We start from the raw sequence: 12,233 nt of genomic DNA, 5'->3' as shown, positions 1-12,233 counted from the left end.
AAATTGAAAAAAAAAAAAAAAAGCTGGTCTCTGGAAGAAGCTAGAAGGTTTAGTTGTGTGTATGTATTTTAAGTAAAACACGCTTCACCTGAAGTATTAACAAATTTGCTTTTTGTTCACTACTTCTGCTCTGGTGCCTGAGATTTGGTGGGTATTCAGTAGCTCTTTGAAGATGGATAAGAAGTCAGTTTCCCTGGTAGGGAGGGAGCATGGGACAGCATGGGAAAAAGCTCTGTTTACCCCACCCGGGTCTGGCTCTGAGTTGTGGCCCTGCTCCTGTACAAGTTACACGACCTTGGTCAACCCCCTTTAGTTCTCTAAACTCAGGGAAGGCAGGATGCACTGGGGTTGAGCCATCTTTGTATTCTCACATAGTAGCAGTGTGCCCGGGCTTCCTCGGTGGCTCAGCTGGCAAAGAACCTGCCTGCCAGCGCAGGAGATGCAAAAGGTGCCGGTTAGATCCCTGAGTTGGGAAGATGCCCTGGAAAAGGAAATGGCAACTCAGTCCAGTGTTCTTGCCTGGAAAATCCCGTGGAGAAAGGAGCCTGGCGTGCGACAGTCCATGGGGTCAGAAAGGCCTGGACATGACTGAGCCACACGCACGCACGTGCAGCAGTATGCCCCGCGGACCGTCCGTGCTGCGACTGGGTCCCGGTGTGTTTCTGGAGCTGTGTGCTCTGCTCCTGATCTTCCCAGCCCCGTGTCCAAGTCTGCTGGTTTCATGTCGGCCCCCAGATGGCTGTGGGTCACAGATCTCTGGGCACAGGGATGTGTGGGCCCCGGGCCTGCCTCTCTGCCCGAACGCACTGGCGGGCTCCGCTTCCCCATCAGCTCTGGACTTCGGCATGTCTGTGTCCTTGGCTGTGGCCCCCACCACCATTCTGGGACGCTTTACAGGCCCCACTTGGAGCCAATGGGAGGAAACCTAATTTCCTGCCACAGGAAATGGTTCAGCTGGTGAAGAATATATTTAAGGAATAAAACCTCTGTCAGAGGAGCTTGAGAGTGTTGCTGGAGAAACTCTTGAGGGTCTCTCATCAGGAAGCCGCTGGGTGTGGGACAAGACCTCAGCCCAGAGGCGGACTGTGCTCTTAGCCCCAGCAGCTGGTCTTGGGTCATGCCGAGAAAGGACTGGGTCAGGGAGAGGGGCGGGCTGGAAATAGACCCTTTTCTGCAGTGGAACGTGTTTATGGTAACATCAGCTCAGAATTAAGACTTATTTATTGGATTTACTTAAAATGGGCCCGGTGCCCCATAAGGCTGGGAGGGTGTGTACTGGACACGTGGACTAAATTAAATCCAGCGGCTGAAACTCCCAGTTCACTATTAACCTTTTGGTGAGCATTGCTGGGGGTTTTGAGTGGGACAGAGGGAGAGACACCACCAGGGCTGGCTCTGTGCAGCCTTGAGCCCAAAGGAGTAGTCGGTGATGCATACAAGGACATGAATGAGATGCCCTCCTCGCCGAGAGGTTGCCCAGAAGCAGGGCCATGAACTAGATGAGGTTGCCCAGAAGCAGGGCCATGAACTAGATGACTGCTGCTTATTTTGAATATTTGTTGTGTGTTTATTTGGCTCCACGGGCCTTACCTGTGGCACGTGGGATTTCCATTGCAGTCTGCGCTTCTCTCTAGTTGAGGCACATGGACTCGGTAGTTGTGACACACTGGCTTACTTGCCCCATGGCACGTGGGGTCTTAGTTCCCCGACCAAGGGTTGAACCCAGGTCCCCTCACTGGATGGCAGATTCTTAGCCACTGGACCACCAGGGATGTCCCAGGTGACTTATTGAGGATACTGCCAAGCCAGACCAGTGGTCATGTGCTCAGGAGCTGGAGAGAGTGGTGATGTCTCCCCACCATCAGGCCTGGCCTGGCAGCCAGGAGACCTGCTCTGCAGCTGGGTGCAGACAGCTGTATGGTCCTGGGAGGGGGGGCACCTTTCCTTTCGATGGAGTGAGGCGGGACCATTATGAGACTTGCCTTATGACCCAGCTGCATCTTGGTGAGGCTGCTCTGAGATAAGGAGTGCGAGAGTCTTGCAAAGACTGGAAGCAGCAGGCTGCCCAAGGCCTCGCTGTGGGCCCAGGTGGCCCGGGGAAGGGGCGGGGCCTGCTGACTCGAGCTCCTCCTGGGGACCTTTCTCCTCCGGGTGCTGTCATAGTGATGGGGTTAGTAATAGTGATGCTACAGAAATGACAATGGGTTGACGCCATGTCCTAGCTATTCGCTGAAAGCTTTCCCTGCAATGTCATTTAGTCCTCCCAACAATGCTGGATTGCTGAAAGGGACTTATTTAAGACGAAAGATAATTAAGACCAAGACATTAAGCAATCTGATCAAGTTTACACAGCTATTGACCAGAGAGTCCGTCTTTGAATCCAGGTTTATCCCAATCCAAAGCCCCAAAGTCCTTTTTTTTTTTTTTTAAATTGTAGTATATTTGACATACAACAAACTGCATGTTTTTCCACTGTACAGTGTGGTCAATTGTGACCTGTGTATATACCTGCAGAACCACCACCAGGGATAAAACCAGCATATGACCCAGCGATCCCACTCCTAGGCATATACGCTGAGGAAACCAAAATTGAAAAAGATACACATATCCCATTGGTCATTGCAGCACTATTTACAATAGCTAGAACGTGGAAGCAACCTAGATGCCCATCAACAGATGGATAAAGAAGTTGTGGTACATATGCACAATGGATATTCAGTTCAGTTCAGCCGCTCAGTCATCTCCGACTCTTTGTAACCCCATGAATCGCAACACGCCAGGCCTCCCTGTCCATCACCATCTCCTGGAGTTCACTCAAACTCACATTACTCAGCCATAAAAAGGAACGCATTTGAGTCAATTCTGATGAGGTGCATGATCCTAGAACCTATTACACAGAGTGAAGTGAGTCAGAAAGAGAAAGATAAATATCGTATTCTAACACACATATACGGAATCTAGAAAAATGGTACTGAAGAATTTATTTACAGGGCAGCAGTGGAGAAACAGACATAGAGAACAGACTTATGGACTTGGGGAGAGGGGAGGAGAGCGTGAGATGTGTGGAAAGAGTAACCTGGAAACTTACATTACCATATGTAAAATAGATAGCCAATGGGAATTTGCTGTATTGCTCAGGAAACTGGAACAGGGGCTCTGTATCAACCTAGAGGGGTGGGCTGGGCAGGGAGATGGGAGGGAAGTTCAAAAGGGAGGGGATATATGTATAGCTATAGCTGATTCAAGTTGAGGTTTGACAGAAAACAATAAAATTCTATAAAGCAATTACCCTTCAATTAAAAAAAAAAAACTACCTCCAGGAATCATGGTACCAACCATCACCTTTATTCCTTAATAAGCTCCCTATCCCATCCCCCTCCAACCGCCATCCTGGGGCAACCGCGGGTCTGCTTGCTGTCATGCACATGTAAGGTGGCACTGTCCCTTGACTTTACTGTATATGATATTATACAAACAGAATCACGCCTGCCTTCTTTGACTGAGAATGATTGTCCTTCTATTCATCCATGTTGTTCGTATCAATGGTTCATCGTTTTTTGTTGCTGGACTTTTCATATGGCTCTTTCAGTTTGTTTGTTCATTCACTTGTTGAGAAGCACTGGGTCCTCTCCAGTTTGGGGCCCTAATAATACAGCTGGGATGAACACTCGGGCACACGTGTTTGTGTGGACAGACGCCTTTGCTGCTCTCGGGTAAGGCTTCGGAGTGGACCGGGTGGATCATATGGTGGGTTTATATTTTGAACTTTTATGAAATTTCTAAGCTGTTTTTCGCAGTAGTTGTACCATTTTGCATTCCCACCAGCAACATAAGAAGTTTCATTTGCTCCACATCCCCGCCAGGACGTGGCAGTCTTTTCAGTAGCAGCTGTTTCAGTAATGATGGAGTGGCATCTCACTGTTTTAGTTTGGACTTCTCTAATGACTAGTGATGTCAGGCATCTTTTCATCCTCCTTTTTTTTTTTTGCCACATTTATATCTTTTTGGGTAGTGTCTGTTCCAGTCACTTACCTGTTTTGTTTTTTAATCATTGGGTTGTTTGTTTTCTTATTAGTGAGTTTTCAGAGTTCTTTATGTGTTTTGGAAATAGGTCTTTTATCAAATATGTTGGTGGTTTAGTCACTAAGTTGTGTCTGACTCTTGCAACTTCATGGACTATAGCCCACCAGGTTCCTCTGTCCATGGGATTTCCCAGGCAGGAATACTGGAATGTGTCACCGTTTCCTTCTCCAGGGGATCTTCCTGACCCAGGAATTGAACTGGGGTCTCCTACATTGCAAGCAGATTCTTCACCGACTGAGCTACAAAGGAAGCCCCATCAAATTTATTCTTTGCAAATATTTTCTCCTAATTTGTGGATTGTCTTTTTTATTCTCTTAACAGGGTCTTTTCAAAGACCAGAGGCTTAGGCTTTGATGGTGTCCAGTTCGTCAACTTTAAAAAAAGTTGGAATATGTTTCTGATGTAGTGTCTTTGCCCATCCCAAGGCCACAAAGATGCTGTCCTCTGTCTTCTTCCAGAAGTTGCATAGTTTAAAGCTTTATATTATGACCCACCTTAGTTAATTTCTGTATAAGGTACAAGGTGTAGATTGCATCTTATTTTCCTCGCATATGGCCATCCAGTTGTTCTAGCACCATTTGTTGAAAATGGTCTCTTATTTCTCTACTAAATTATCTTTGGACCTTTTTCAGAAACCAGTGGATCATATCTATGTGGCTGTTTCTGGACTCTGTGAGTGTCCATTGATCTGTACCTTGATTATTGTACCTTCCTTGGTTTAAAAAAAAATTGTACCGTTGAAATAATTCATGTGTGTAGTTTAAAAACTCAGGAAGTCAGTGAAAACCTCAGTCTCTCTTGATTTTCTAATTAATGTTCTTATTTTTTATTTCCAGGAATGTTTTTCAATAGTTTGCAAATGTTCCTGTTTTAGGATTCCTGTGACTTGTCTCCCTGAGAGTAGTTTTTGTTCTGTTTCATTCTGTTTGGAAGTTTTTTTCTGCTCCCTACATTGTCTCAGACTTCTTTTTTTCTTCCCTACTAAGTCTGTCTCTGTGGGGATTCCGGATGTGCGTCTCTAATAGAGAGTGTGGCCCTGAAAAGCTGAGTGCCTGCTGGTGTATGGCGATGGGAGGGGCCTGTTGGCAAATGGGCTTCCCTGCAGGGCAGGCTTTTGGGAACTGGGTCGTTTTGTTGGGTGATCCCCAGATGTCAGTGTTGCAGGCCTTTTCTCCTGGGCTGAGCTGTTTAATTCCTCTACAGGTGGGAGTGGGGGCACGGGCCTCACTGTTAGTGTCCTGGGTGCCTGGTGAACAAGGGAGCCTTCACGAAATCCTGCTCCTAACCCTCGTCTGACTTCACCCCCAGCTGTGCCCTGTGACCCCATCCAGAGCCCTGCTCCCTGGATCATTTTCCACAGAGAGCAGACCTGTCTCTGGCAGGCCTGGGGAGGTTGGCAGGGAAGGAGCTGGGACCTGCTGGCCTCTTCTGCAGACTTTAGCTCCATCTTCCTATTCTCAGCCGAGTCTTGACATGTGTGTGGTGCCTCCAACTCCTGAGTCTTCCCAGGTTTTGAGGCCCCATGGGAATCACTTCTGTTGGCTTCCTCTGATGACGCTTGGTCTCAGCTCACGTCACTCTGCTCAGTCTGTTCCCATTTGGCCAGCTGCTTTCCAGTTTTGTCTGATCTGCTCTTCTACTCATTGTCTTGGGCAGGACAGAGAGAAATGCATCCATCCAGTTTGTTGTATTTGACCAAAGACTTTCCTAGTCTCTCCCACCCCTGCCCCTCCTCCCCTCCCCTCCTACCCTCCCCCCTTCTCTTCCTCCCCTCCCCTTCCTCCATCCCTCTCCTTCCCACCCTCCACCACTTGCCTCCTCTCTCTCCTCCACCTCCCTGCCATCCTCTATCCCTTGTCCCCTCCCCCTCCCCCACCTCACCTTCCCAGTCTCACGCCGCCCCTCCCCCATCACCATCCCCTTCTCCTCGCTCCTCCCATTATGTTTGGAGCTTTATCTGCAGGTAGACAGCCAGGATCCTTAGGCCCTGAGAAAAAAACCCATGTGACCCAGAGTCAGGACGCTGAGGTCTCTGCCTGCCAGTGTGATGTGCCTTCTGCCGTCCTTGACTCTCCTTCCCCACCATCCACTACCCAAACCCATGAGGGCTGCACCCTCACATAGCATGTGCAGGCCTTGTGCGTCCACGGCCTCCCATTTCTGCCCACTCTGCGCCCTTCTCTCCCTTGCAGGCCCCCGAGCAGGTGTGGGGCCCTGGGTCACTCTGGGTCTCTGGTTCGGCTGTTAGGGGTCCTGGGGGTTAGGCTATTAGGGTGGCGTGTAGGCACCCCTCTGCGCCAGGAGTGCCCAGAGTTTCCTGTCCCCGCCTTCCCTGCTGAGGCCCAGGCCCCGTGCATGGCTGGTGGGAACGTGGCCTTCTGCTCGCTCCCTCAGGTTGTCCGTCCCCTGGAAAGGGGGACCCTTCTCTTCTGTTGTCCACCATCACCCTCTTCCTGCCCTGTATTACTATTTTTTTAATTTCTGTTTTGTAAATGGGTTTTTTGTATCATTTTTTACGATTCCATGTGTAAGTGGTATCATAGAATATTTGTCTTTCTGTGTCTGACTTACTTCATTCAATATGACCATCTCGAGGCTCATCCATGCCACTGTAAATGGCACTATTTTGTTCTTTTTTATGGCTGAGTAATACTCTGTTGTATATAAACACCATGTCTTCTTTGTCCGGTCCTCCTCCATCAATGGACGTTTTGCTTGCTTCCATGTCCTGGCGATTATAAATAGTGCTGCATTTAAAAAGCGCCTTCTATCAACTGGGTGGGGAAGGGGGACTCCGTGCACAGCCTCACTCCTTCCTGCTAGTCTGAGCATCTCTCCAAGGACTCTCCATGTGGAGGCTACTTCAGGTGTTCAGCTGTCTCTCTTCGGGGGATTTTGGCAAACACTGAAGAGGGAGTGTGGCCACGTCCCTGTCTGTGGGCACACAGTGGCTTTTCAAGACAATAGGAACAGCTAAGTCCTTCTCTGTCCCCACCAGTCACCTCCCACTCCCCCTTTTTCTCCCCCTCAGCCCCACAGCTCACCTCACTTATCCAGGGCTGACTTTGGAGAGGGTCCGTCGTGGTGTGGAAGAATAACACTCATTGGTTGGTACTTCACCAAGGACTTTTTAAAAAATAATTTTATTTATTTATTTTTGGCGGTGCTAGATCTTCGTTGTTGGATGTGGGCTTTTGCTAGTTATGGTGAGCAGGGGCCGCTCTGAACTGTGGGCGTCACATTCCAGTGGCTTCTCTTGTTGCAGAGTATGGGCTGTAGGGCGTGTAGGCTTCAGTTGTTGGGGTGGACAGGCTCAGCAGCTGTGGTTCCCGGGCTCCAGAGCACAGGGTCAATAGCTGTGATGCACAGACTTAGTTTCTCTGTGGCACGTGGGATCTTCCCAGATCAGGGGTCAACCTGTGTCTCCTGCATTGGCAGGCAGATTCTTCACCATTGAGCCACCAGGGAAGCCCCCAGAAAGCACTTTTGAGTGGATACTGAAAATTGCGTGAGGTCAAGTGCAGCAGTTGGGGGAGAATGTTCCCATTTTACAGATGAGGTTACTGAGGGGCCCAGAGACCTCAAGACTTGCCCAGGGCCTCACAGGCGGAAGAGTAGAGCCTCGTCTTGACCCCGGGTCTCATGACTCCACATCTGGCCGTCTGCCTTCCGCGTCTCAGGGGCGAGTCCCAGGCTGTCTTCTCTCGTTCTGCCTGCTAATTACTGTTTTGGGGCTGTTGGGGTTCCTTGGTGTGGGGCCCCGCAGGAGGGAGGTAATTACACCCTTGGAGTTGCCCTTAGTCAGCAGCTCCCCTGCAGCCCCTGTGCCATAGCCCGGCTCTGACCTCTGTCCCTCCTTCCCCCTGGGCCAGTGACTCAGAGAGTTTGCCTGGATTCCTGTTTCTGTCTCTTTGGTTGGTACTTCTGGTGGCATCTGGCAGGCCCCTCCCTCACAGTGTCCATAAATTCCATTCATTCAGGAAAACAGGTACCCTCAGTCGAATGGGGGCAGGGAGAGAGAGCTTTAAATGCCTCTCCACCAGCCCTGCCCAGCCATCAGAAACGTCCTGCCCACTGACCAGTGGGGTCCAAGGATGAGCCTTCTTGTAGGGAGGGCAGTACTGCCTTTGGGGGCCTCTCTCTATCTGTAAGAGCATCCATCAGCATCCACTCTTTTCTTGTGCTGAGGGGCATGCAACTTGGCTTATGGGATCTTAGTTCCCCAACCAGGCATCAAACCTAGGCTCTCGGCAGTGAAAGCAGGGAGTCGTCTAACCACTGGGCCACCAGAGAATTCCCCGTCTCATCCGCTCTTGACCCTTCCACCACCACTGCCTCCAGTCTGCTTGTCCCACAGCCAGAATTTCATACACACATGCACACACACACTCTTCCCACTTACACACCTCAGAGGGTTCCTGTGGCTCTTAGGAAGAAGGCAGAACCAGAGTCTGAGACCCTGTGGAGGCAGCCCTTCCTGCGCCCCAGCCTCCCTCTCTGGCACTCTGGCCTCCATCTGGTCTCCCTCCTCGTGCTTTCCGCCTTCTCAGAACCTTAGCACATGCTCGCTCTCTCCCCGGAATGTCCTCCTCTCAGCCCCCTTTGTCTGCTTACTTGCCTTTTAGGCTTTCTGGTCAACCACCATGCCCTCAGAGCTGCCCTGTCTCGCCCTTCAGTGAGGCATCGTCCCCAGGGTCACATACGCTCGCGGCTCCCTGCTCTTCGCTTGTCGTCGCTGACCTGATTAGTAGGTTAACATTGGCCTTGCCCTTGGAAGCTCATGGAAGCCGGGACCGCTCTGTGGCCTCTTTTCCTCTCTTTCCCTCACTGCTGTATCCCTCGTGCCGCACAAAGTAGGAGCTCGTGAAATACTCGTTAGATAAAGCATTCGTTTTTTTTTTTCCTTCTTCTTCTTTGTAATTTGGCTGCACCAGCTCTTAGTTGTGGCATGCAGGACCTTGAGTTGATGGCATGCGGGATCTAGTTCCCCAACCAGGGACTGAACTCAGGCCCCCTGCATTGCAAGCATGGAGTCTTAGCCACTGGACCACCAGGGAAATCCCTTGATAAAGAATTCTGTGTGTATGGACTCTCCTCACCCGTCTAATCCTGGTTGTCCCTGAAGTCTCGCATCTTTTCAGAAGCCCCCTGTCTCTTGGCTGATGGTGCTCCTGCCATTTGAGCTCCCCAATCGTCATGGCCTATGGCACTGCTCCAGCTTTCCTTCGGGCTGATGACCCGGGGATTTTAGAGGAAGATTCTGATATAATGGGTTGGGGTAGGCTTTCTGGTTTTGCCTTTTAGAAGAGCTCCCATGGACACATGCCACTGGTCCATCAAGGACCACGTTTTGTAGCCTGGACGGGGGGATGCGGTGGGCACCAGGTCAGCTGCTCAGAGGCCAAGTCACCACAGAAGACATGGCTTGCACAGGGACAGGACACTGCCGTGGGTGGTGGGTTGGGCCGAGCTGGGCCGGGGACTGAGGCAGAACCAGGCCTGGAGTGGGGTCGCAGCTCTGCTCACACACGACCTTGTAGGCCTGAGCTCTGAGCTAGGGGAGAGCCGTGGACGGGGCGCCTGGGCCACCGGCAAGAAGCCCGCACACAGAAAGGGGCTCCTGAGAGGCCTGCTGTGTAGGGCCTGACCAGTTAAAGTTCCCTTTCATGTCCCTCCCTCGCTCCCCACCTCATCGACCCCAGCTGAAACAGGGATTTTCCCCCTTGTTTTCCTGTGTATGAGGAGGGAACTGGGTGAGCCTGGAGAGACGCTGGGGACGGGCTGCGTGCTGTCATCCTCCTCGGCGGCATCACTGTGGTCCTCATGTCGGCTCCTGAAGAGCTCCCATCTTCTAGCTCAGCCCTGGCCCCTCTGCCCACCTCCGCTTCGCCTGGTCTTTGCAGAGCACAGTTCAGTGGCGTTCCCTTCAAGGTTGGGGAGGGTAGTCATCCCGCAGCCGGGTGGCTCCGGGGTCTGCTCTGCCGGCCTGGGAGCCTTTGGCCTGCTGGGTGGGCCTCTGTTCTTCTCCTGGACCCCTTCCAGCACGCCCAGAGCTTCTCTGATTTGCAGGCCCTTTGCCTGCGAGCCGGACAAGTGCTGGTTGTGGGGGGAGCTTTCTGAGTCTCTGCCAGGCTCCCAGGAGCTCGGCGGGCTGGACTTGGGGCAGAGGCAGGCCAGATCCCCTCACTGTCGGTTTCTGCTCCTCCCGTCCATCCTGGCAGGTCCCTGGATGGCCGGCTGCAGGTGTCCCACCGGAAGGGGCTCCCCCATGTCATCTACTGCCGCCTGTGGCGATGGCCCGACCTGCACAGCCACCACGAGCTGCGGGCCATGGAGCTGTGTGAGTTCGCCTTCAACATGAAAAAGGACGAGGTGTGCGTGAATCCCTACCACTATCAGAGGGTAGAGACCCCAGGTACGGCCTCTATGGGGTCCGCAGGTGTCTACCGGGCACCCTTCTCCTCTGCCTCTTCCTCTCCCCCTCCCGACGCCCTCCCCCGCTTCTTCCTGAGGGCGGGCCTCTGGTGCATTTGGGGGTACTGGGGCCTAGGTCCAGCCTGGCATCCGCCCTGACCCTCCTCCGCTCTGTCTCCTCTGCACAGTTCTACCGCCTGTGTTGGTGCCCCGCCACACAGAGATCCCGGCCGAGTTCCCCCCGCTGGACGACTACAGCCATTCCATCCCCGAAAACACTAACTTCCCTGCCGGCATTGAGCCCCAGAGCAATATTCCAGGTAGGCACCCACGAGCAGCAGGCCGGCCCCGTCACCCCTTCTCCGCACACCCGCTGGCCCGAGGCCCCTGACTCAGACCCGCGTCCCTGTGGGGAGAGGACCCGTGGCCTTGGCTCCCCGCTCACTAATGATGCTTTTCTTGGCATGGAGGAGCAGCGGCGTGACCCTTCCGCCCGGCCTCGGCCTCGGTGCAGTCATTTATTTTGGAAGCGGAAATAGCAAGGCTGTGTTTCTCTCACCACCCTCCCCGCCCCGGGGCTGGAGTTCAGGCAGGATCCCCGAACCCGAAGGTCTGGGGGCTGCAGAGGCAGTGGGCCGAGCTGGGGCCAAGGGCTGGGCAGCGTGTGGAGAACAGGCCCTGTAAGTAAGCCCTGGGAGGGTTCCAACCCGGGTGGGAGGTTTTACTCTAAAGGGAGAAGTGGGCTCTGCTGTCAGAGTGTAAATGTTTTTAGAAGCCCGTCATTTACATGCAAATAATGTGTGAATCACCAGAACTCCAGGAGTCCAGGAAAACTGCTTGGCAGTGCTTGGCCAGACCCTGCACTTGGGTAGCTGGGGCAGAGGTGGGCCGTGTTCCTTTCGGAGCCATCTAGTTTGGACTAGCCTTTGGCCTCGAGAGAGCTCCCCGTGCTGAGGTTGACTGTGGGCTGTGTGCATGGGTCAGAGCGTTAAGGAAGGACCTGCTTTATAGCCCCGGTCTTTCATCCGTCACAGGTGGCTCTGGTCCCTGGGGGGTGGGTTGCCTACTCTGTTTGTTCAGCAAAGCAGAGACGTCAGTCAGGGCCTGGGGCTCAGTGAGAGGAATGCATGGCAGTCTGCTCTCATGCAGTTTGCATCCCACGTGAGACGTCCCCTCAGGAGCCGCAGATCATGGTACGGGGGTAGGTGGTAGAGCCAGAGGGTGTTTTGAGGCAGTTGCCCTCAGAGACAGGTGAGTCCACTGCCGGGGTAGAGGGGTGGAGTGGAGTGGGCTTAAACCTGGTCTTGAGGGATGGGGAGAAGTTTAGTGCCACAGAGGCTGTAGAAATAGGCACTTCAGATGGGGAGTCAGACAGTGTGAACAAAGTTCAGAGTGATTCAGGTGGGAACAAGGGAGGATGAGTGCACAAGGACAGCGGGAGCCAGGGGTCCGAGGCCCAGAGTCCTTCAGCTCCCGCCCCCGGCGTAGTGGTGTGAATCTGTGAGTTTGCAAAGGGCGGCTCAAGAGCCAAACCAGAGAGGCCATGTAATGAACCACCTTCCTTCCAATTCCAGAAACCCCACCCCCAGGCTACCTGAGTGAAGATGGAGAGACCAGTGACCACCAGATGAACCACAGCATGGATGCAGGTCAGAGTCTTGTGGAGTCTCTGCTCCTAGTCCTGAGTGCTTGCCCTTCCCCATCCTTCCCTCTGTTCCTCCATCTCGCTCTCTGTA

The 12,233-nt window shown here is 52.7% G+C and overlaps 1 protein-coding gene across 2 annotated transcripts in view; it reads left to right on the top strand.

Annotated features, from left to right (window-relative positions):
• SMAD3 (SMAD family member 3) overlaps window positions 1-12,233 on the top strand; it is a 127,108-nt gene that overhangs the window by 89,428 nt on the left and 25,447 nt on the right. For both annotated transcript variants that reach the window (XM_013966776.2, XM_018053606.1), the window contains exons 2-4: window positions 10,305-10,498; window positions 10,686-10,817; window positions 12,072-12,146. In XM_013966776.2, the coding sequence (XP_013822230.2) occupies window positions 10,305-10,498; window positions 10,686-10,817; window positions 12,072-12,146 (401 nt within the window). The remainder of the gene's footprint in view (window positions 1-10,304; window positions 10,499-10,685; window positions 10,818-12,071; window positions 12,147-12,233) is intronic.

Source organism: Capra hircus, chromosome 10 (assembly GCF_001704415.2).
Source record: "Capra hircus breed San Clemente chromosome 10, ASM170441v1, whole genome shotgun sequence".
In the NCBI taxonomy this organism is placed as follows: domain Eukaryota; kingdom Metazoa; phylum Chordata; class Mammalia; order Artiodactyla; family Bovidae; genus Capra; species Capra hircus.
This window is presented reverse-complemented; position numbering and strand designations above follow the sequence as displayed.